Source organism: Mustela lutreola, chromosome 4 (genome assembly GCF_030435805.1).
Source record: "Mustela lutreola isolate mMusLut2 chromosome 4, mMusLut2.pri, whole genome shotgun sequence".
Taxonomy (NCBI): domain Eukaryota; kingdom Metazoa; phylum Chordata; class Mammalia; order Carnivora; family Mustelidae; genus Mustela; species Mustela lutreola.
Genome location: NC_081293.1, coordinates 19507022 through 19530125, shown reverse-complemented (window position 1 = coordinate 19530125; position 23104 = coordinate 19507022). Strand labels below are relative to the sequence as shown.

The following is a 23104-nucleotide window of genomic DNA, read 5'->3' as shown; positions in this document are numbered from 1 at the left end:
AGAGGGAGGGAAGCAGGCTCCCCGCTGAGCAGAGAGCCCGACGCAGGCCTCGATCCCAGGACCCTGAGATCATGACCTGAGCCGAAGGCAGCGGCTTAACCCACTGAGCCACCCAGGCACCCGAGAATTAGTATGTTAAAGTGAAACACTAGAAATTATTTTTCCTTACCGTTTGTTAAAACTTCTGCTTCCTGGGATAGAGAAGCCATGGATCAAATTCCCATGCTGGGATATGTGAGAAATGGGGTTGTTAGTCCATTTGAGGGAGACTTTATGGGCTTCTGATAACTTGAGGCCTATTACTGGATTTAGTAGAAATTTTATTACATTGGTTACATATAGCAGAAAGAAAGAAGACTTGTAAAAATTTTCCATTTACTAGTCTTCTGAAACAAGGAAGGTAATAGAATTATGGACTATCTGTCTTATTTTCCTGATCAAAAAGGTACTTGTGTGGAAGTTGCTGTTACTAGTATGCATCTTGGACGTTGATACCTTGTTTGTCCTAAGATGACATTTGTTTCCCTGACATCGTAGCATCTTTCAGATACAATGTTGGCTTTTCCCCCCTAATATTCTCAGGTATAATATGATCTTCCTGATATAAAATGTTGTTTTTTAAGTTTATGCTGAATGTTAGCTCCTAATATTATGTCTAGAAATCTTATTTTTATGGAAGTACAAAGGAGAGAAAATAAGTGATATAATGTGATGTTACAAGCATGTACCTTGAAAATCCCAGTAATTTTATCATTTGGTATCCTTCTAACTGACAGCTCAGAAGTGGGACCTGTAATATTTAATTATTTTTAAAATACCTGGTTGAATTTACTGTGGTCTTGGTCATGGCCTTCTGGCACGTTTCCTAAAAATCACCCTTCCTAAGATGTTACTGCTATTAGAAAACCTGGGTGCATTGCTCTCTGGCTCATTGAGGAGCCTCACGTAAGTTCAAATTCCCAGTTTTTTACTGTTTGGTCTCACAACTGAAAAATTTCAAGATTTGTCATCTTTAAACTCTACTAACACTACTCTGCCTGGCTTCATTGTAACACTCATTTTCTCCTAAATATTTCTTGAATCTGCTGTCTTTCCCCTTATCTTCATTACTTCCCTCCTAATGAGATACCATCTATCTCTCACCTGGAGACCTGTTATAACCTCCTAATCGGTATTCATGCAACTACACCTGGCCCATATACAATTCTGATGCATTATATTGGCTAGCTTTCTTTCTTTCTTCAATACACCATGTTTCTTTCTACTTCAGGGTCTTTGCACATACTCTGTTCTTTCCCCTTTGCCAAGTAGGTTGTCCTTAGCTAATAACACTCTTATTTCAGCTCAATCATAACTTCTTCAGGGAAGCCTTTTCTCATCAGGCAAAGTAGATTAGGTGTTCACACGATAGCACCCCTACTTTTCCTTCATGGTGTTTATCATAGTTTGTAGAAATACAGTTCTCTGATTGATAAATTCATGTCTCATTCATTGGGCTAAAAACTCCATGAAGGCAGAAGTTGAATCTCTTCTGCTTAAGGATTCATCCCCAGTATCTATCACAATGCCTTGTACATAGTAGGTGCTTCTTAAAAAATGGAAGGTTTTCAAACTCCAGGTAGATTGCCCTCTGTGGAACTGCATTTCTCTTTTGTGCTGATTACCATATTAAAGTATGGAAGGAGACATTATGCAACTCCTGCTTTGGCAAACTCTTGATTACATTATATTCTTTTTTTTTTTTTTTTAAAGATTCTATTTATTTATTTGACAGACAGAGATCACAAATAGGCAGAGAGGCAGGCAGAGAGAGAGAGAGAGAGGAGGAAGCAGGCTCCCCGCTGAGTAGAGAGCCCCATGTAGGGCTCTATCCCAAGACACCAGGATCATGACCTGAGCAGAAGGCAGAGGCTTTAACTCACTGAGCCACCCAGGCGCCCCTGATTACATTGTATTCTAAAGAATGTTAATGATAATATATTTGGAAAGGAAGATAATATGTAGTATTTGAAGAATAATAATCTCTAACTGCCAGTTCTTTTAAATGGGTATTATTACAGTATATTATAGTATTGTATATAAGTATATTATAGTAGACTATAGAATGCTGCAGTTAATTTTAAAAAACACTCACTGTCATCCAGTCATGAAATTAAAGTATTAAAACCTACCTGCCCTGCCAGAACCATAAGTCTGTCAAATATTGGCAATAAATGTTGGTATGAGGCTATGACACATAGTAATTCCATTGTTTTAAGGTGATGGAGAAGGTAATAGTAAGTACCAATTTATGTTTGTATTTTAAGTTGATGAAAAATTTATTTTATTTGGTGTCCTTTGACTATTAAAGAATCTCATAAGAGCAGCCACATTTCAATTCCTTTGGCTAGGATTGAGGACATTAGAAAATAAAACAGCTTTTCCTTTTGCTTGTAAAGCTTTAGTTTAACTATTTTTTAACTATAGAATCATGAAATGTTTTAGTCTTAGAGGGAATGATTGTATTGTTGTATTTTCAGCTTTAAAGCCTTTTTGGTTATCTTTTGTAGAGGATTTTTTTTTCCAGTAGTAGTAATTTGAAATTTGTTATGTCTTCTGTTTCTATTCTTAAATACATACCTTTTAGTTCACTGAATAGTTGAAGGAAACCTTTTTTTTATTGTGAAATTTCTCTTTACTATTCTATGCTTTTCAAATTTTCTATATAAAGAAATAGTTTCTGAGTCTCTGTCGAATAGATAATTCCTAGAGTATCAGGACAAAAGTAGAGATTAGTAACAGTTAAACTTTTTGTGATGTTAGTATTGTTCAGTATTTTCAAATGTTGAGTGATTAACACCTCTTGTGTGATGTTTTCTGTGATATTCTGTCTTCCCCTAAAACTGTTTAAATGAAAAATTCTTAAGAATTATTTATACACCTCACTAAACAAACTCAGACTTTCGATTAAATGCTTCATGGAAGCAGAAGTTTGCTGTGCAGAGTTTCCATATTCCCTTATGGAAGTATGTTTCAAGGAGACTTGACGATCATGCCTTGTATGTCAGTAGGACAGCTGCTTCTGTTCCTGTTTGATTAGTGGCCTTTTCCCAGAATATTGAATACATGATGTGGAAGATCACAAATTATAAAAAAGGAATTCAGGATTTCATTCCGTGTAGTTCTCTGCTTTATGAAGGTATGATATTATCACTCATTTTATGATTAAAACTCACGTGGCCCAGAGATGGTAAGAGATACTTATTTAGCTTTCGGTGGTGGTTGCTTTAATATCAAACTGGATTTTCAGCAGAATTTGCATCATTCTAACCAGAGGACACTGTTGACCTGAAGAAAGCTTTTTCTTCTGGATTTCTCCTTACAAAGGGAACAGCATTGCTTTCTTTTGGATATAGCATGATTCTTTGTCACTTCTTAAGTAAAGATAGTTTTCCAGATACTAATTTAATCAAAGAGCTTTGATAGTATCATTTGACAAAATGTATTTCCAGATCCTATTTGTGGTCGATAATGCTGATGTAATTAATATAAGCATACATATTTTTGTTAGATTATTTTTATTTTTCATTTTGGCTTTCTACATTTTAAATATTGGCAGCTTTTCCTCCCCCTGCATATGTATATAGGAGTGTGTGTGTGAGAGAGAGAGCAAGAGTGTGTGTGTATGTGTGCACCATCTTCATTTCCATTTAATGAAGAAAACACATGTTGTCAAGTAAACATATCAATGTATTATTTCAAACTGTGATGAGTTTAATGTAGGAAACATAGGTGATCCTATGAAGAGTATAACAGGGAGGACCTGATTAAGTTTGATAGATGAAGGAAGGCATCTCAGAAGTGGAACCTCTTATAAAGCAGGGGTAAAGAGGTTTTCATGTTCATACACATCTGTTAAATCATTTTTAATTATAGCATGATATTCTGTTTCATGGGTATACCATAATTTGTTAAGCCAGTCACCCATTGATTTAAGTTCTTTTAGATTTTTTTCATTCAAAATAGGGCTATTCAGAACATGTTTTTGCAGATAGCTTTGTGCATTTGTCTACCTAGATCCTTAGGATAAACATGAAGAATTAGAACTCTTGGGCCAAAGGGTAGGATCCATCTTCAATAATAAAAATAGTAGCACCTTGCATTTAATGTACTACTTGTCTATAAAGCCCTTTAATGTACGTTATTACCTCATTTGAATTTCAGAACAGTTCTGTGAGGTAAAATGAAAATATTTTCCTTTTTTTGTTGAGGAAACTGGACTGGCAAGTAAGGTAACTTGCAAAAATAGAACTAGGAAATAAGACAGATCTCTGGGATTTGTTTCTCTGGGATCAGCAAACAGCCCTTGGTAAGAATTTACTTAAAAAGTAAGACTTCATGGGCGCCTGGATGGCTCAGTGGGTTAAGCCGCTGCCTTCGGCTCAGGTCATGATCTCAGAGTCCTGGGATCGAGTCCCGCGTCGGGCTCTCTGCTCAGCAGAGAGGCTGCTTCCCTCTCTCTCTCTCTCTACCTGCCTCTCATCTACATGTGATTTCTCTCTGTCGAATAAATAAATAAAAATCTTTAAAAAAAAAAAAAAAAAGTAAGACTTCATGACCATAGCCTGAAATTCATGTGTTAGCACTCTCCTTTTCTGCTCTGCCTGAAACGCGTCGTCTGCATCTGCCGCTTTAAGGCTTTCCCACCAGTGCTTTTTCAACTTTTGCAATTTGCTTCCTTTTTCACTAGTTACTGAAACTGCTTTCTTAAAGGTAATTTGTAACCAAATTTACTGAACTTATACAATGTACACAGAACATGCCTCCTGATGATAGAGGAGCTTATGGTGCTTTTGGAAAAATATGTATATAATAAAATGATAAATTATACAAATCGGTAAGATGTTATAAACATGGCTATTTTTATTTGTCAGATGATAGTATACAGATTAAATTATTTAAATTTATAGAAGATTATTACAGTAGGTTATTATAGAAATGTTACAGATTCATAGTATATACTTATTCATTAACTTTGACATGCATTCTAGGAGACATAGGGATTCCATACCTTAGTATAAGTGAAATTCTTTATGTTTTATCTGAGTAACTAATTTCTTATAAGAAAAAATATTTGGGGGGTGCCTGGGTGGCTCAGTAGGTTAAAAGCCTCTGCCTTCCGCTCAGGTCATGGTCCCAGGGTCCTGGAATCGAGCCCTGCATCCGGCTCTCTGGTCGGCAGAGAGCCTCCTTCTCCCTCTGTCTCTCTGCCTGCCTCTCTGCCTTCTTGTAATCTCTCTCTGTCAAATAAACAAATAAAAAATCTTAAAAAAAAAAAAAAAAGAAAAAATATTTGGTTTGGTAGACAATTTTGTTATTAATGTTACTATATACATTTCAGGGGAAAAATGTGAGTTTTCTTTTAATTTAGCTTTATGATGTTAGATAAAAAGATTTCTGTGTGGTATTGATTTCCTTACATTTCTTTATTATGGGAAATATTTTCGATAGTCTTTTGAAAACACTATGTAAACACCATTTGTGGAGGCCACATGATGAGAGCTTTGAAGCCATTGAAATGGGCATTTTTAAATTATAGAAGGACATAATTTTATTTTATTTATTCATTTTTAAAGATTTTCTTTGTTTATTCATGAGAAACAGAGAGTCAGAGGCAAAGGGAGAAGCAGGCTACCCATGGAGCAGGGAGCCTGATGCAAGACTTGATCCTAGGAACCTGGGATCAGGACCTGAGCCAAAGGGAGGCACGTAACTGACTGAGCCACTCAGACACCCAAAGAGTGTAATTTTAGTCTCAGTCAACGTATTTTGATAAAACAACTGATTTTCCTTTATTCTTATTTTGATTAGACAGGGACAATTAGGATTCTCTTCAAGGAACTATAAATAACTTTCTTATGCGATAAGAAACTAGAGGGTAAAATGTAGTAAGTTCGTCTTGGTATTAGAAGAAATGTAAATTTTGAGGTTTTTAATTTTGATTACCATAATCTTGTATGGGAGTATGTATCTTCACCATGAACAACAGAAAAAAAGTGATCTTCATATTTCACAAAAACTCTGTACAATTTATTTTTGTTAATACTGAATCTGCTAGGATTGCTTTCTGTAGTCTTTGCTGTCAGTGCACAGAAGTTACAATTTAAAATTCAGACTTCTAACTTGGATAGAAAACAAATTGACTGCTTTGTATGAAGTTGATCTTGGGGTGTTTAATATCATTATTCTCATTGTCAGTTTATTTGTGGCAGATACGCTTACTGGAGACAAAGGTATGTTCGTGTTTTTAACATTGAAGTTGAAGCCTATATTAGAACAGCTGTGTAACATGTTTCTTTTATTCTGTAAACATTTAAGTATCAGTAAGAATTTAATATTAACTTATTAAGTATGAGTATCTGTTTCATGTTGTTGGCCATTTTCATAAATGTGGTAAATAACTTGGATGTTAATGGTAGAGTGTAACAAGCGTGAGGTACTGTCCTGGGAAGTGAGGGTGTCCTATTCTGCATGTTCACATGAAGGAATTTTTGGGGTGATGGAAGTTTCCTAAAACTGGATTGTGGTAAAGGTTATGCAACTGTATAAATTTACTGAAGTTCATTGAACTGTACCCTTAAAATGGGTGAATTTTATTTTATTTTTTTTAAAGATTTTATTTATTTATCTGACAGAGATCATAGGCAGGCAGAGAGACAGGCAGAGAGAGAGGAGGACGCAGGCTCCCTGCCGAGCAGAGAGCTGGATGCCTGTCGTGATCCCAGGATCCTGAGACAGGCTTTAAACCACTAAGCCACCCAGGCACCCCAGGGTGAATTTTATAGTATGCAAATTATACCTCAGTAAAATCATTAAAAAAAATTGTCGGTTGCTGTTTATTGCAGTAAGATAAGAAGAGTCTTGAATGTGTGATGGATGCTTAAAAGAACTAAAGGTGGAATGAACGAATATTAGACAATGAGGCCTTCAGAACTTGAAATGAACCATTATGGGGTTAGGAGTAGGGAGTGTAGCTGGTTGGAAAAAGATACCTCCTCCATTCTGCAGCTAGCAAAGCAAGGAGATTCAGCTACCCCGGCAGCCTCTCCTCCCTTACTTCCTTTGAGAATCTGTTTTCTGTATGATGTACTTGCCTTAGACATTAAGATTCTTTGAAATAGGGGCGCCTGGGTGGCTCAGTGGGTTAAAGCGTCTGCCTTCGGCTGAGGTCATGATCCCAGGGTCATGGGATCAAGCCCCGCATCTGGCTCTCTGCTCCTCAGGGAGCCTTCTTCCTCCTCTCTCTCTCTCTGCCTACCTGCGATCTCTCTCTATCAAATAAATAAATAAAATCTTTAAAAAAAAAAAAAGATAATTTGAAATACATGTGTAACATCTCTGTGCGTCTGCTTCTAGTACTATAGGGAAGAGTGGGACATATTAACAATAAAGCTTGGGATCTTTAGAAAAATGGACTTTATATTTATAGAATTAATGCTGCTAATTATGGTACCGTTCATTTATTTTCCCTGAAAAGTACCTATTGAATATTTAAAAGGCTACTGTCTTTTTTTTTTTTTTTTTTTTTAAGATTTTTATTTATTTGACAGAGATCACAAGTAGGCAGAGAGGCAGGCGGGGGGCTGAGCAGAGAGCCTGATGTGGGGCTCGATTCCCAGGACCCTGAGATCATGACCTGAGAGGAAGGCAGAGGCTTAACCCCTGAGCCACCCAGGCACCCCTGAATATTTATTTCATGCCTGACCCTATCCTAAAATATCAAATTATAATTTGGAAGTCAAGAGATTTAGGAAATCACTGATACTTTCTGTATTTTTATTATTTATTTTAAAAAAGTATTTATTTACTTGACAGAGATCACAAGTAGGCAGAGAGAGAGGGGGAAGCAGGCTCCCCGCTGAGCAGAGAGCCCGATGCGGGGCTTGATCCCAGGACCTTGGGATCATGACTTGAGCCGAAGGCAAAGGCTTTAACCCACTGAGCCACCCAGGCGCCCTGACTTTCTACATTTTTATTTTATTTTATTTATTTTTTTTTTAAAGATTTTATTTATTAATTTGACAGAGAGAAATCACAAGTAGATGGAGAGGCAGCCAGAGATAGAGAGAGAGAGAGAGAGGGGGAAGCAGGCTCCCCGCCGAGCAGAGAGCCCGATGCGGGACTCGATCCCAGGACCCTGAGATCATGACCCGAGCCGAAGGCAGCGGCTTAACCCACTGAGCCACCCAGGTGCCCCAACTTTCTACATTTTTAAAGGTTTTTAGAATGTTGCTCTGTGTTATCATATATTATGTGTTATCAAAATTAAATGTCCTGTTTTAACTTTTGGAAGTATGCTTAAGAGCAATAATTTTAATTTTCAAAATTCTCTCTGGTTTTTAACATTATTCTCTCACCTAAAAAGTGATGATTTCATGAGTAATGTGTAACTTTAGTATGTATTAGATACTTCTTAATTTCTGGCACTACTAAGATTAAAAAGTGAAGTAGTTATTTTTTATTTTAAATTCTTAACATTTCCAAAAAAAAGTAGGAGATGTATATAGTTGTACGACTCCGCTAATACTAAATGACTTATAAAGAAGATTAACATTCCTCTGCCTCATCTTTCCCCTTCCAGTTTCTACTTCCTAGAGGCCACCACTTCAGTGATCTCACAGTTCATTGGCTGTTTGCTTTCTTACTTCTTTTCTTTTCCTTTTTTCTCCTTTTCTCTTTTCTTTTTTTTCTAAGTTTTTACTTATTTAAGTAATCTCTGCACCTAACATGGGGCTTGACCTCACGACCCTGAGATCAAGAGATGCAGGCTTTTCCAGCTGAGCCAGCCAGGTGCCCCTCCTTACTTATTTCTAAATAAGAAGCTTATTCTGAGAGTCATAGGGTGGCTTAGTCAGTTAAGCATCTGACTTTTAATTTCTGCTCAGGTCATGATCTCAGCATCATGAGATCAAGCCCATCAGGCCCTGTGCTTAGTGTAGGGTCTGCTTGAAATCCTCCCTGTGCCCCTCCCCTGCTCTATTTCTTTCTCTCCAAATAAATAAAATCTTAAAAAAAATTTTTTTTAAATAAACTTATTCTGCTTATTATCTGATTTCCTGTTATGTTATTGATTTCCTGTTATGGAAGATGAAGACTTGACTCTACTCTTCACTAACAGCAGATTAATTGTATGCCGGAAATGAAAATTTTTTTCAAGTACACATAAATATAGATATTTCCCAAAAGAATGAGGTTTTTAAATCATGTTCTTTCTAGTAATTTATATTATTAGTCTCCCACAATAAAGAATTGACATTTTATTCTCATTTTTTGAGTGCTTTATGGTACAGTAGATTATTGCCTTAATTTCTGGATAAGCTCTATTACTTTTTAAAATTTAATTTAATTTTTTTATTTTTTTAAAGATTTTATTTATTTATTTGACAGACAGAGATCACAAGTAGGCAGAGAGGCAGGCAGAGAGAGAGAGAGGCTCCCTGCTGAGCGGAGAGCCCAATTCGAGGCTTGATCCCAGGACCCTGGGATCATGACCTGAGCCGAAGGCAGAGGCTTTAACCCACTGAGCCACCCAGGTGCCCTGAGTTTTATTACTTTTTTGAAAAATAAGTTTTATTTGGATATAATTTCCATACAATAAAATTCCCCAGTTTTTAGTGTATAATTCAGTGACTTGACATATGTATACAGTCATGCAGCCTCCAGCAAAATTATAATAAAGAGCATGTTTATCAACTCAAAACATTACTTCGTGCTTCTCTCCAGTCAGTTTTCTATCTCTGTCTCTTGGACCTGGCAACTTCTCACATGTTTTCTGTCACTGCAGTTTTGCCATTTCTAGAGTTTCATATAAGAGGAATCATGTATATACTCTTTTTGTGTCAAACTCTTTTCACTTAGCATAGTGTTTTTTGAGATTCAGTTTTTCTGTTTCAGTAGTTCATATTTTTATATTGCCGAGTAATAATTTAATAATTTTAATTTAATAATTTAATTTAATAATTTTATATTGATGAGTAATAATTTAATAATAATAATTACTCAGCAATATTTTATATTGCTGAGTAATAATCCATTGTATGGATCTACCACAATTTGTCTATCCATTCACCAGTTGATAGACATTCAGGTTGTATATAGTTTTTAGCTGTTATAAGTAAAGATTCCATGTACTTCCATGGACAGTTCTTTTGTAGATGTATGTTTTCATTTTTCTTAGATAAATACCTAGGATTGGAATTTCTAGGTCATATAATAAATATATATTTAACTTTATAAAGAAATTGTCAAAGCATTCCCAAAAGTATCTGTACTATTTTATATCCTTTTTTTTTTTTTAAGATTTTATTAATTTATTTGACAGATGGAGATCACAAGTAGGCAGAGAGGCAGGCATAGAGAGAGAGGAGGAAGCAGGCTCCCTCCTGAGCAGAGAGCCCGATTTGAGGCTCGATCCCATGACCCTGGGACCGTGACCCGAGCCGAAGGCAGAGGCCTTAACCCACTGAGCCACCCAGGCACCCCATGTACCATTTTATATTCTGACTAGCAGTGTAGGAGACTTCCAGTAACCCCACAACCTGGTTGGCACATGGTATTGTCAGTCTTTTAAATTTTAGCCTTTCTAGTGGGTGTGTCAGAATAACTTGTGGATTAGATAACATTTTCCTTATAACTAGTGATCTTGAGCGTCTTTCTATGGGCTTATTTGCTATTGATATATCTTCTTTGGTGAAGTATCTAATGATGTTTTTTACCTTTTTTCTTTTGAGTTGTTTGTTTCTTGTTGGTCTGTAAATAGTTCTTTTGTAAATTCTGGGGGCACCAGGATGGCTTAGTCGGCCAAGTATCAGATTCTTGGTTTCAGCTCAGATGGTGTCAAGGGGCTCGTCAGCACAGAGTCTGCTTGAAATACCCTCTCCCCTCCTCTGCCCCCCACCTCACCCCAATAAATAAATAACATCTAAATAAAAGACTTATTTAAAATATACAAAGACTTTCAAAAAAAGAGTTCTTTGTAAATTCTGGATACAAGTTCTTTATTACATATGTGTTTTGCAAATGTTTTCTCCTACGTAGGGTTTGCCTCTATCATTTTCTTAACAGTGTCTTTTGAAGAACCAAAGTTGCATATTTTGATGAAGTTCAGTTTATAATGTTTGTCTTTTATTATTTGTGATTCTAATGTCCTAAAAATCTCTGTATAATTCAAAATCATGAAAGATTTTCTCTTGTTTTCCCCTAGCAGTCTTATAGTTTTAGGTTTCATATTTAGATCTAAGTTTCATTTAGAGTTAATTTTTGTAGAAGGTGTGAAGTGAGGGCTAATGTTCATTTTTTGGCAAATATACTTTTTTTTTTTGGACTCTACTTTCTCCATTGAATTTCCTTAGGATCTTTGTAGGAAATCAGTTGACCACATATGTGTGAGTCTATGATTGGTCCATTGATCAAAATTCTTTTTTCCTTTCCTTTTTTTTCCCAAAATATTTATTTTTATTCCAAAACCACAATGTCTTCATTACTTAGGGTTTTTTTTTTTTTTTTTAAAAGATTTTATTTGAGTGAAAGAGCAAGAGAGACCGTGCACACACACACAAAGCAGGGGGCGGGGGCAGAAAGAGAGCAAGAAGCTGACTCCTCACTGAGTAGGACCCAGGACCCAGAGATCATGACCTGAGCCAAAGGCAGACACCTAAACTGACTGAGCCACCCAGGCACCCCCCCCTTTTTTTTTTTTTTTTAAATAAGTCATGAAATCAATAGATCTTCCAGTGTGGTTCTTCTTTTGCCTATTCTAGGTCTTTTGCACTTTAACATATGTTATAGAATCTCCTTGTCAGTTTCTACAATAAAGCCTATTAGAATCTTGATTCGGATTGTATTGAATCTGTAGATTAATTTAGAGAGACTTCACACATCTGAACAATCTTGAATCTTCTGATTCATGACCATGGTATATCTCTTCATTTACTCAATTATTTGGATGTTTTCATAGTTTAGCAATGTTTTGTATTTTTTCAGAATGTATATAATTTGTTAAATTTATCCTTAGGTATTTAGTATTTAGTATTTAGTATTTAGCATCTCTTTGATGCTATTATAAATGGATGTTGAATTTCTTAAATTAGTTCTAATAATTTGTATATTCCTTAGAATTTTCTAAATAGATAATAAGTGATGTTGTTTGCAGTACAGATATTTTACTTCTTCATTTCCATTGTATATGATGTTTCTTTTTTCTGCCTTATTTCATTGGTGAGGCCTCTAATATGGTGCTGAAGAGCAATGGTGAGGGTGAATTATTCCTTGTTCTTAATCTTGAGAAAATTTGGATTCTCTTTCACCATTGAGTATTATAGTTGTATTTTTTGTAGATGCCTTTTCGCAGGTTCAGGAAATTCCTTTCTTTCCTAATTTACTGAGGTTTTTTTTTTTAAGTCATGAATAGATGCTGAATTTTGTTAAATGTGTTTCTGCATTTATTGAGATTATACTGTATTTTTCAAATTATTCTGTTAATGCAGTCAGTTACATTGACTGGTATTTTTGTTGAATCTTAAATTAGTCTTGCATTCCTAGAATAAACACTTTGTGGTCATGGTATATTTTGTGATACTGACACCAGCCACCCATAGTTAGCACCGTGTCCACAAGTTTAAGGGTGCAGTGGTTTTTTTTTTTTTTTAATTTTATTTATTTGACAGAGAGAAATCACAAGCAGGCAGAGAGGCAGGCAGAGAGAGAGAGAGAGCGGAGGAAGCAGGCTCCCTGCAGAGCAGAGAGCCCAACTTGGGGCTCGATCCCAGGACCCTGGGATCACGACCTGAGCTGAAGGCAGAGGCTTTAACCCACTGAGCCACCCAGGCGCCCCAAGGGTGCAGTTCTAATCATGACTGTCCTCACCATAAATGCCAGCTGTAATAACTGGCTAATTTCTGACTAACTGGCTACAGATTTAGGGGTTCTTAATCCCCTCAGGTTTGATAATTCACTAGAACTCCTCAGAGAACTCAGGAAGGCACTATACTTATGATTTCAAATTGTATTATAAATAATAGAAATCAGGACCAGCCAAATGAAGAGAAATATGGGGCAAAGTCTGGGAGAGTTGTGAACATGGAGCTTCTATGTCATTTTCCTGTGGAATCAAGATGCATTACCTTCCTGGCATGTTCATGTATTTACTAACCAGGAAGGTCACCTGAGCCTCACATTCCAGAGTTTTTATTTAAAAATCATTGCAGTCATGGGGCACCTGGGTGGCTCAGTGGGTTAAGCCTCTGCCTTCGGCTCAGGTCATAATCCCAGGGTCCTGGGATGGAGCCCCTCATCAGGCTCTCTGGTTAGCAGGGAACCTGCTTCCCCCGCCCCCCCACCTCTCTGCCTGCTCTCTGCCTACTTGTGATCTCTCTCTCTCTGTCAAATAAATAAATAAAATCTTAAAAAAAAAAGAAATTTTTCCATTTCATCTAAGTTGTTTGAATTTATTGGCATAAAGTTTATAATATTCTCTTATCATCCTTGTAATGTGTATAGGATCTATAATGATGTGTACTTTTTCATCCTGATATTACTTCTTTGTTTATATTAGTAATTTTTGTCTTTTTTTTCTTAGAAGTTTGTCAATTTTTGTCTTTTTTGTCTTAGAAGTTTGTTAATTTTACTGGCTTTTTTAAAGTCAACTTTCGGTGTTAATTGATATTCTCTGTTGCTTCCTGTTTCTTATTTTCTTTATTCCTCTTCTTGGCTTTATTATTTCTTTCCTCTATTTCAGAGTTTCTCAGCCTCAGCACGATGGACAATTTTGGGCAGATAACTGTTTTGATCATCATAGGGTCTTTAGCAGCATCCTTGACCTCTCCTCACAAAATGCCAGTGATCCCCTCACTGTAATATTTGAAAATGTCTACAGACATTGTCAGTTACCTGCTGGTGAGCAAAATAGTGCATAGCTGAGAACCATTGCTCAACTTCTTTCAGTTTAGTTTGCTTCTTTTTCTAACTTCTAAAAGTGGAATCTCAGATCATTGATTTAGACTCCACCCCCAGCATAAGGATTTAAAGCTAAACATTTCTCTTGAAATACTGCTTTAGCTGCATCAAACAAATTTTGATATCTTGCATTTTCTTTACTTCACAGTTTGTTTATTTACTCCATTATTGATGGATGTTTGTTGCCAGTTTTTGGCTAGTATGAAAAGAATGAGTATTCTTTTGTATGTCCATCGATGAAAATATATTAGTTTGGTATTTGCCAACGAGTGGAAATGCTGAGTCATAAGGATTGTATATATTCAGTTTTGTTATGTAAGTTTTGAGAGAAATTTTATTGATTGTAGTTATTCTTATGTATCTTTTTTAGACACTTGCTTTTTTGTGGCTTTAGTTATTGGGGTGATTATGTTTTTGTTATTCGTAAGAAAAAAGCAATACATTCCTTATAAGGCAGGTTTCCTAAAAGCCTGCAATGTTCAAGGTTTATGGTTTTTAATGGTTTTTAGAAATGTGTACCTTTGATAGAAATAAATATACAAAGTTATCTTTTTGAAATAATTACTTTAATAAGTCATGAAGGTGAGGAGCACCTGGGTGGCTCAGTTGGTTAAGTGTCTGCACTTGGCTCTGGTCATGATCTCGGGGTCCTGGGATCAAGCCTCCTGTCGGGCTCCCTGCTCAGCGAGGAGTCTGCTCCTCCCTCTGCGCCTACCCCCGAAAGTGTGCATGCATGTGTGTGCTCTCTCTCTCTCTCAAACACTTAAATAAAATCTTTAAAAAATACATCTTGAAGATGAAGAGTATGACATAGAGGATGTAGTCAGTAAAATTGTAATAATATTGTTCGGTCACTATACTTACCAGGTGAGCGCTGAGGAATGTGTAGAATTGTTGAATCATTACGTTGTATTGAAACTAATTTAACACTGTATGTTAATTATACTTAAGTAAAATTTAATTTAAAAAAGAATTACTTTATTGGCAATTAGCATGATCTTCTATTACAGTGTTTTTCAAACTTTATTCAACACTGTATTATACCACCGGCAACAAAAAATTCTGTATTCTCATCAGCCCCCTTCAGGTATATACTTCAGAGACCCCACCTGTGATGTGGCTGAGGTTTTCTGTTTTTCTTGCCTTTTGAGTATATGTTAAGGAGATATAAACTTTAGGATACAATTAGAAGATACGTGTTTAGCTTCAGAGAATGTGTTATTTTCATCATGTGGAGGACAATGTTCATTTCACAACGCAAGTGGAACAAAAATGTTAACAAATTTGGGGCTTGCTCATTAACTCAACAAAGATAGAGAGGTCTTTTCTTTTGCTGGAAGAGTATTAATTCTGGGCATGGGGGCTTTTAGTTTTCTTCCACAGTGGCACTACTCTTGAGCCAAACTGTACGGTTTTGTTCCATGTCAGTTCTTTGCTTCATTGCATTGACTGCCACCAAACTACACACCACAGAATTAAAAGTTTATGTATTAAAGCCGTGTTGTAGTCCGTGAAAAGTCACAGATCTGGTTGAAATAATGACTCCCAAATAGTGAATTCCTTAATGTGTCTCCCTTAAAGGGATATTATTTGTGAAAAAGATTACCTGCGATTCACTGATAAAATGATAGAAATGTCTTTTCTCCGTCCCTGGAAGTTGTTAAGAATTCAGAGTAAGGGTGTCTGAAAGGCTACAATTCATTAGTGTTTGCTTTCAGAGGTGCATTTTATTTGGAGAAGAAAAGTGGGCTAACCCAATGGATTATTAGAACATCTCAACCTTACAGAGAACTTACCATAATTGAATATCGCAATGGTATGTTATTCGAAGGATTTGGTTGGACATAATAGGCTCAGAGAAGCAAAAAGTTTGTTTCTGAGTATACTAGTATGTGATACTCCTTTGTTGTCAGCACTATTTGGATCATCATTTTCTTCATGTACATGTAATTAGTCATCTCTCTCTCTCTCTCAGACCCTAACCTTGTACTGTTTTCACAGCTGACTAAATGACCGAAATACTTCTCTTTTCTTTCAGTTTCTTTTTTCATCATTATGGTTGTTTGTTTATTTCCAGGCTAATCTCAAGTGTTGTTGAGAATGTATCAATTTATTGCCTCATGTAGTATATACTTAATTGTTTTAGGTAGTATATTTTTAGTTTTATTAAAAATATTAAGTGTAGTTGCAATGACTAAAACATTTACTGAATGTTTATTATGTGTTAGATGCTTTTACATATTTTCCTCTCATTCTCACAGTAATCCAGCCAAGCCACATGTTATTATTTGTTTTACAAGTGAGGAAACTGTTAATCAGAGAGGTTAAGTAATTTGTTTCAAATCATACAGCTAATGTGAGTGATAGAGTTAAGACTCAGGACTTTTTTCCTCTAAAACCACAGATCTTCATGACCTATACGTTGTTGTTCTCTGGTTTTGCTTTGGACTTCATAGCCCTGCTTATTTATATTATTTATTTTCCAAGTTTTTATTTAAATTTCAGTTAGTTAGCATACAGGTTTCAGGTGTAGGATTTAATGATTCATCACTTCATCACTTACAGAGAACACCAAGTGCTTATCACAAGTACCCTCCTTTTTTTTTTTTTTAATATTTTATTTATTTATTTGACAGAGAGAGAGATCACAAGTAGGCAGAGAGACAGGCAGAGAGAGGAGGGGAAGCAGGCTCCCTGCTGAGCAGAGAGCCTGATGTGGGGCTCGATCCGAGGACCCTGAGATCATGACCTGACCAAAGGCAGGGGCTTTACCTACTGAGCCACCCAGGTGCTCCCACAAGTACCCTTCTTAATATCCATCACTGATTTAACCCATCACCCTATCACCTCCCCTCCAGCAACCCTCAGTTTGTTTTCAGTAGTTAAGAGTCTGTTTTATGGTTTGCCTCACTCTTTTTTCCCCACCATGTTCATCTGTTCTGTTTCTTAAATTCCACATCTGAGAGTGAAATTATATGGTATTTACTTTTCTCTGAGTTGTTTCTTTTAGTATAATACTATCTAGGCCCATTCGCATCATTGCAAATGAACTATTTCAGTCTTTTTTTATTGGTGAGTAACAATCCATTGTATACATATACCACAACTTCTTTATTCATTCATCAGTTGATGAACATTTGGGCTCTTTCCATAGTTTGGCTGTTGTGGAAAATGCTGCTATAAACATCGGGATTCATGTGCCCCTTGGAATCAGTATTTTTGTATCCTTTGGGTAAATACCCAGCAATTGCTGGATCATAGGTTAGTTCTATTTTTAACTTTTTGAAGAACCTCCATACTGTTTTCCAGAGTGGCTGCACTGGTTGCATTCCCACCAACAATGTAAGAGGGTTCTCCTTTCTCTGTGTCTTTGCCAAGATCTGTTGTGCTGTTAATTTTAGCCTTTCTGACTGGTGTGAGGTGATACCTCATTGTAGTTTTTGATTTGCAGTTCCCTGATGATGAATGGTGTTTGAGCATCTTTTCACGAGTCTGCTGGCCATCTGTATGTCTTCTTTGGAAGAATGTTCATGTTTTCTGCTCATTTTTTTTTAAACTGAATTGTTTTCTGGGTATTGAGTTTTAGAAGTTCTTTATGTATTTTGGATACTAACCCTTTATCAGATATGTCACTTCCAAGTATCTTCTCCCATTCCAAAGGTTAACTTTTAGTTTTGTTGATTGTTTCCTTTGCTGTACTTTTTATCTTGATGAAGATAAAGAGCTTTTTATCTTGATGAAGTCCTAGTATTTTATTTTTGCTTTTGTTTCCCTTGCCTCAGGAGACTTAAGAAGTTGTTATGGCTGATGTCAGAGAGGTTACTGCCTGTGTTCTCTTGTCGGATTTTGATGGTTTCCTGTCTCATATTTAGTCCTTTCATACATTTTGTATTTATTATTGTGCATGGTGTAAGAAAATGATCCAGTTTCATTCTTTTGTGTGTTGCTATTCAGTTTTCCCAGCACCATTTGTTGTAAGGTCTTTTTTCCATTGGGTATTCTTCCCTGCTTTGTTGAAAATTAGTTGACCATATAGTAGTGGGCCAGCTGTGCTGCTTTATTTACGCTCCTTTCCACTTGGTACGTCCTCTCCCTTCCAGGTCCAGCCTCTACTAGTAGCAAATAGTCATCATTTAAGATTCATACCAAATGCTACCTTTTCCTAAAATTTACCCTGAAAGCCACATTTGGAAGTGAATTCTGCCTACTTTAAACTCCCACAATACTTTGTACTTTTCTTCATATATTTATTTTGCCTTGAATTATAATTATTCTTATACATGTCTTAAATTTATCAACTAGAGACTATCTTTGATGCCCTGTAGCCTAAGACAGTCTTAAAGAAGCAAAGTATTTGTTGACTTGAGATGACAGGTACAAAAGCCATCAAAATAGAAGTACTACAGATGCATTTTTTTTTTAATTGGAAGATCATGACAGTATGGTAAAGATTATTAAATACATGATCATTTTTATTTCTTCGTATTTGAAAATGTTGTTAAATGTTACAAATGGTATAACTAAATATGACATGTAATTATTGGTTTGGTGGAAAAGTTCATATTCTTGGCTATTTTATATTTTTTTAGAAAGGAGATAAATAAAAGGCTGAGAGAGAGGGGTAGAACCTGCTGTTTTAATTTTGTTCACAGCAGTGGGTCAGATTATGTTCTTTTGGTGCTAGCTTTGATAATAAGCTTAATACAATATTGAAATTCAACAGTTGGTTGTCTTTGGATGTATATATTCTTTTGTATTTATGGCCATGTGTGGGATTTCCAAACTGTTTAGAAAAAGTTTATGGTAAATAGTCTACCTCTCTCTAAATAGATTGTTTCCGTTATTACTTACTTTAGTATTCCATTGTTTGTTTCACTTGTTCTAAGTTTTCTTCAGATAAAGGCAATTAAAGCAAAACTTACTATGAGGGGTTGGGGAATTTTATATTGAATACCCATTCAAATTTTGAACAATATTCTTTATTTTAAACCTGTTTAAGATATGTCTTTTTCCTCTTCTGATTTACTGGTTTACTTTGACAAAAAAGAACTTAAACGTTTTTATAAATAAGGGGTGCCTGGGTCGGGCTCAGTGGGTTAAGCCTCTGCCTTCTGGTCAGGTCATGATCTCAGGGTCCTGGGATAGAGCCCCACATTGGGCTCTTTGCTCAACAGGGAGCCTGCTTCCCCCTCTACCTCTGCACTTCTGATCTCTCTCTCTCTCTGTCAAATAAATAAATAAAATCTTAAAAAAAAGTTTTCAGGGGCGCCTGGGTGGCTCAGTGGGTTAAAGCCTCTGCTTTTGGCTCAGGTCATGATCCCAGGGTCCTGGGATCGAGCCCTGCATTGGGCTCTCTGCTCAGCAGGGAGCCTGCTTCCCCCTCTCTCTGCCTGCCTTTCTGCCTATTGTGATCTCTCTCTGTCAAATAAATAAATAAAATCTTAAAAAAAAAGTTTTTATAAATAATTATGTAGTGATAGAGATTTGGTTGTAATTTATTTATTAGGTTTTGAGCTCTTGGGTCTGTTAAACTGGAAGTTCTGTGTTTTTATGATTTCTTTCATCTGAATTATGCATATCCTTGCTGTTCATTTGGCTGAACTCTTGAAGCATCTTAAAAATTTCTTTTTTTTTCTTTTTTTTTAACCTTTTAAGGGAGAAATTCTTTTATTAAGACAATCTCTTGAAAATGAACATTAGTCTTTTTCATCCTGTGTCACTTGGACCTTACGATACCATTAAGAAAGGAAAAAGTGGACAGGATACAATAACTCAAAGAAGGCTTTTGGCTATTGAACTAAAACAGTGGGTAAAATTTCTACAAATTATAAGACTGACAAAGACACTCCTATTGTTAAAGTTTAGAAATATAATTTTTAAATATCCACTGGAATAATAATCAGATTAAAGTTATTAGTAATGTGATATTCTGAAAACATTTGAAATTAACCAGGATATATTAAATTATTAAAGTTTTAGTTCTGGTGACAGGAACTTAAATTCTCTTATATAAAATTACTATTATTGTTAATGCTAAATTATTATAAAAGTAGTACATGTTCATTTAAGAGAACTTGTAACATAATTCTAATAATAGCTAACTTTAGACTTTGTTATTTTGCTCTTCAGTATAAAGTTGTTTATTCCTCATAACAATCACGTGAGGACACATACTGTCAGTTTTCCTATTTTACAGATGAGGAAACTGAGCACAGAGAAATGAAGGCACTTTAGGCCACACACTATTTGACCCCAGCAGTCTGGCCTTAGCCTCTGTGTTCTAACCTCTCTTCACCATGTAGTTAAGAATTTGGATTTTGAGATTGATGATTCACAGACCTGTACCCCTGAAGCAAATAATACATTATATGTTAATTTTTAAAAAAAAAGAATTTGGGGGCACCTGGGTGGCTGAGTGGGTTAAGCCTCTGCCTTCGGCTCAGGTCATGATCTAGGAGTCCTGGGATGGAGCCCTGTACTGGGCTCTCTGCTCAGCAGGGAGCCTGCTTCCCCCTCTCTCTGCCTGCCTCTCTGCCTGCTTGTGATCTCTGTCAAATAAATAAATAATTCTTTAAAAAAAATTAAAAATTTAAAAAATTTTAAAAAAAGAATTTGGGTTTTGGGGCATTTGGGTGGCTCACTCCGATAGGTGTCTGCCTTTGGCTCAGGTCATGATCCTAGAGTCCCGGGATTAAACCCCCCATTGGGCTTCTTGCTCAGTGCAAAATCTACTTATCACTCTGTCCCTCTGCCCCTCCTGCTGCTCGTGCTTTCTCTTTCTCTCAAATAAATAAATAAAAACTTAAAAAAAAAAAAAAAAAGAATTTGGGTTTTGGAGTAAGAGAGACCTGGGCTTAAATCAAAGCTACTACTTCTACTCTGGGGACAAGAGCATGTCTCCACCTCTCAGAGGTTCTCAGAGGCTCAGAGATCTTATGTAAGGAAGCATATAAGTCTTTTTTGTTTTCCTTTAGGTCTACACACAATGAGCTTACTTAGAAAACAAGAGTTGTTTGGGGATAAAATGAAATATTGTATGTTAACTGCTTAATACACTGTTTAGCAGACACTATACTTGTTCAGTAGATGATGAGTATTATTATAACAAATACTGATAAGCAAAATGAAAAATAGTCCCCAAAAGAAAATAACCATTATTAGCATTTTGGGGCGTATCCTCCCAGTCTTTTAAAAGTGTGTTTCTTGATTTTGTTAATGTATTTTCTTTGATTTATATTATTTCCTTCATTGTATAACTTTGTTTTACACAAATGGCAGGAAAGCTTGAATTTGTATCACTTAGCAGTAAGGCAAACCTGTAGGCTTCTGTGCTAGCCAAGACGTTTTTCTCCCTCTGTTTCGGAGTTACTAAGTAGAGGTAGAAGAGGACATAGAAGTACATTTTTCTTTTTAAACAAAAATGGGATAATGTTTAAATTAAAAATCTACAAATAAACAAAATGTAGGTTATTAGAAGTAGGCAAGAGAACATGTGCTAGGATTAATTTTATTAAAATAAGAGCGAAACACCAGTGTCAGAAGAGTTAGTTGTTAGCTGAAGACCCCATATCCAAATAAATAGTTCTATTGAATGTAGACTGTTTCTTCCTGATGAGTGAGATTGTAGAAGTCTGACTATATATTGCATTGTTAAAGGAATTTGCTGGGTGTGGTATAGCAGTAACTAATCCCCCTTTCCATAGCCTAGCAGCAAGTGGCTAAATGGTCTTTTTTGTTTTCCTTTTAGGTCTACACACAATGAGCTGGAAAAGAATCGGTGAGTCAGTGATGAGTGCAGCTTTCATTTACGTTAAAAAGCAAACTCAGTGTTTTACCTATGAAAATAATGTAATAGCATGTATGTAGTTATATTTTTATTTTTTAAATGTATAGGATATCGTGATTCTGGTATATATGTATTAAAAAAAAGACTTAAGTAGTATGTTTATACTGTCTAAACTGGAGGACATCCGTAAATCTTAAGCTCATTTGAATTTTGAGTTTATGGTGTAGCCACCTTTCTTTATGTTTCTGAAAACAAGTTAACTGGGAAAGGCTTATGATTTAAATATGGTCATGCTATAGGTAGACAGAATAAAGGTTTCTGTAGTGTAGCTATTAAATATTAGGACAAATTGTCGGTCATTGGATGTCTCTTTCTTTGCAGTTTCTTCATTCATTTGTTCATTTATTCATCATCCATTCAACTAATCTTTATTGAGCATGAAGTATATGTCAGTGCCAGGCAAGCATACTGCTTTAGATAAGAAATACAAGAATGTGTGATGTAGTTTTTGTCCTTGAGGAGCTTACAGCTTCCTGGGGGAGACAGACAGGTAATTAAAATACTGTATAGTGTGGTGAGTACGGTAATGGAGAAGCAGAAGGTGAAAGATTGCTTTGGAGAGTCATCTGATTTTCTTTTGAGGGAGTTTTGGAAGGCTCTACAGAGGATGGTGAGTGAGTATGGTATATTGAGAAAACTCCAAGACACTCAGTATGAGTACTATATTGAAGATTGTAGCAGGGTGTAAGCCAAGCCAGATATTGACAACTATGCTGAAGAGTTTGGGCTGCTTCTGAGAACAATGGGAAGCAGTTCAGTGATTTTTTTTTTTTTAAGATTTTATTTATTTATTTGACAGAGAACACAAGGAGGCAGAGAGACAGGCAGAGAGAGAGAGGAGGAAGTAGGTTCCCTGCTGAGCAGAGAGCCCGATGTGGGGCTCGATCCCAGGACCCTGAGATCATGACCTGAGCGGAAGGCAGAGGCTTAACCCACTGAGCCACCCAGGCGCCCCCAGTTCAGTGATTTTTAAGATGGGTTGTTTATGTGATCAGATTTGTAAAATTTTCCTTTGGAAAATTATTTTGGCCATAATGTGAACACTTGGTTGATTGGGAGAAGGAATCTCAGAGGCAAGAAAACTCTTTTGGAAGCTATTGGAAGCTTCCAATGTAAGGGATGATGGGAATTACTGGAGATAGAAGTAGAAAAAAGAGACTCTGGGGAGTAGAATCAGTAGAAATCGGTGGTTAGTTGACCATGGAAGGTTAAGTTTTAGATAGTATTACTATTTACCAAGAAAGGGAATGTAGGAAGAGGACAAGT

At 36.1% G+C, this 23104-nt stretch overlaps 1 protein-coding gene across 2 annotated transcripts in view; it reads left to right on the top strand.

The window, feature by feature from the left end:
- Positions 1 to 23104, top strand: part of MXI1 (MAX interactor 1, dimerization protein) — an 80658-nt gene that overhangs the window by 21313 nt on the left and 36241 nt on the right. For both annotated transcript variants that reach the window (XM_059173238.1, XM_059173239.1), the window contains exon 3: positions 21740 to 21769. In XM_059173238.1, coding sequence (XP_059029221.1) covers positions 21740 to 21769 — 30 coding nt within the window. The remainder of the gene's footprint in view (positions 1 to 21739; positions 21770 to 23104) is intronic.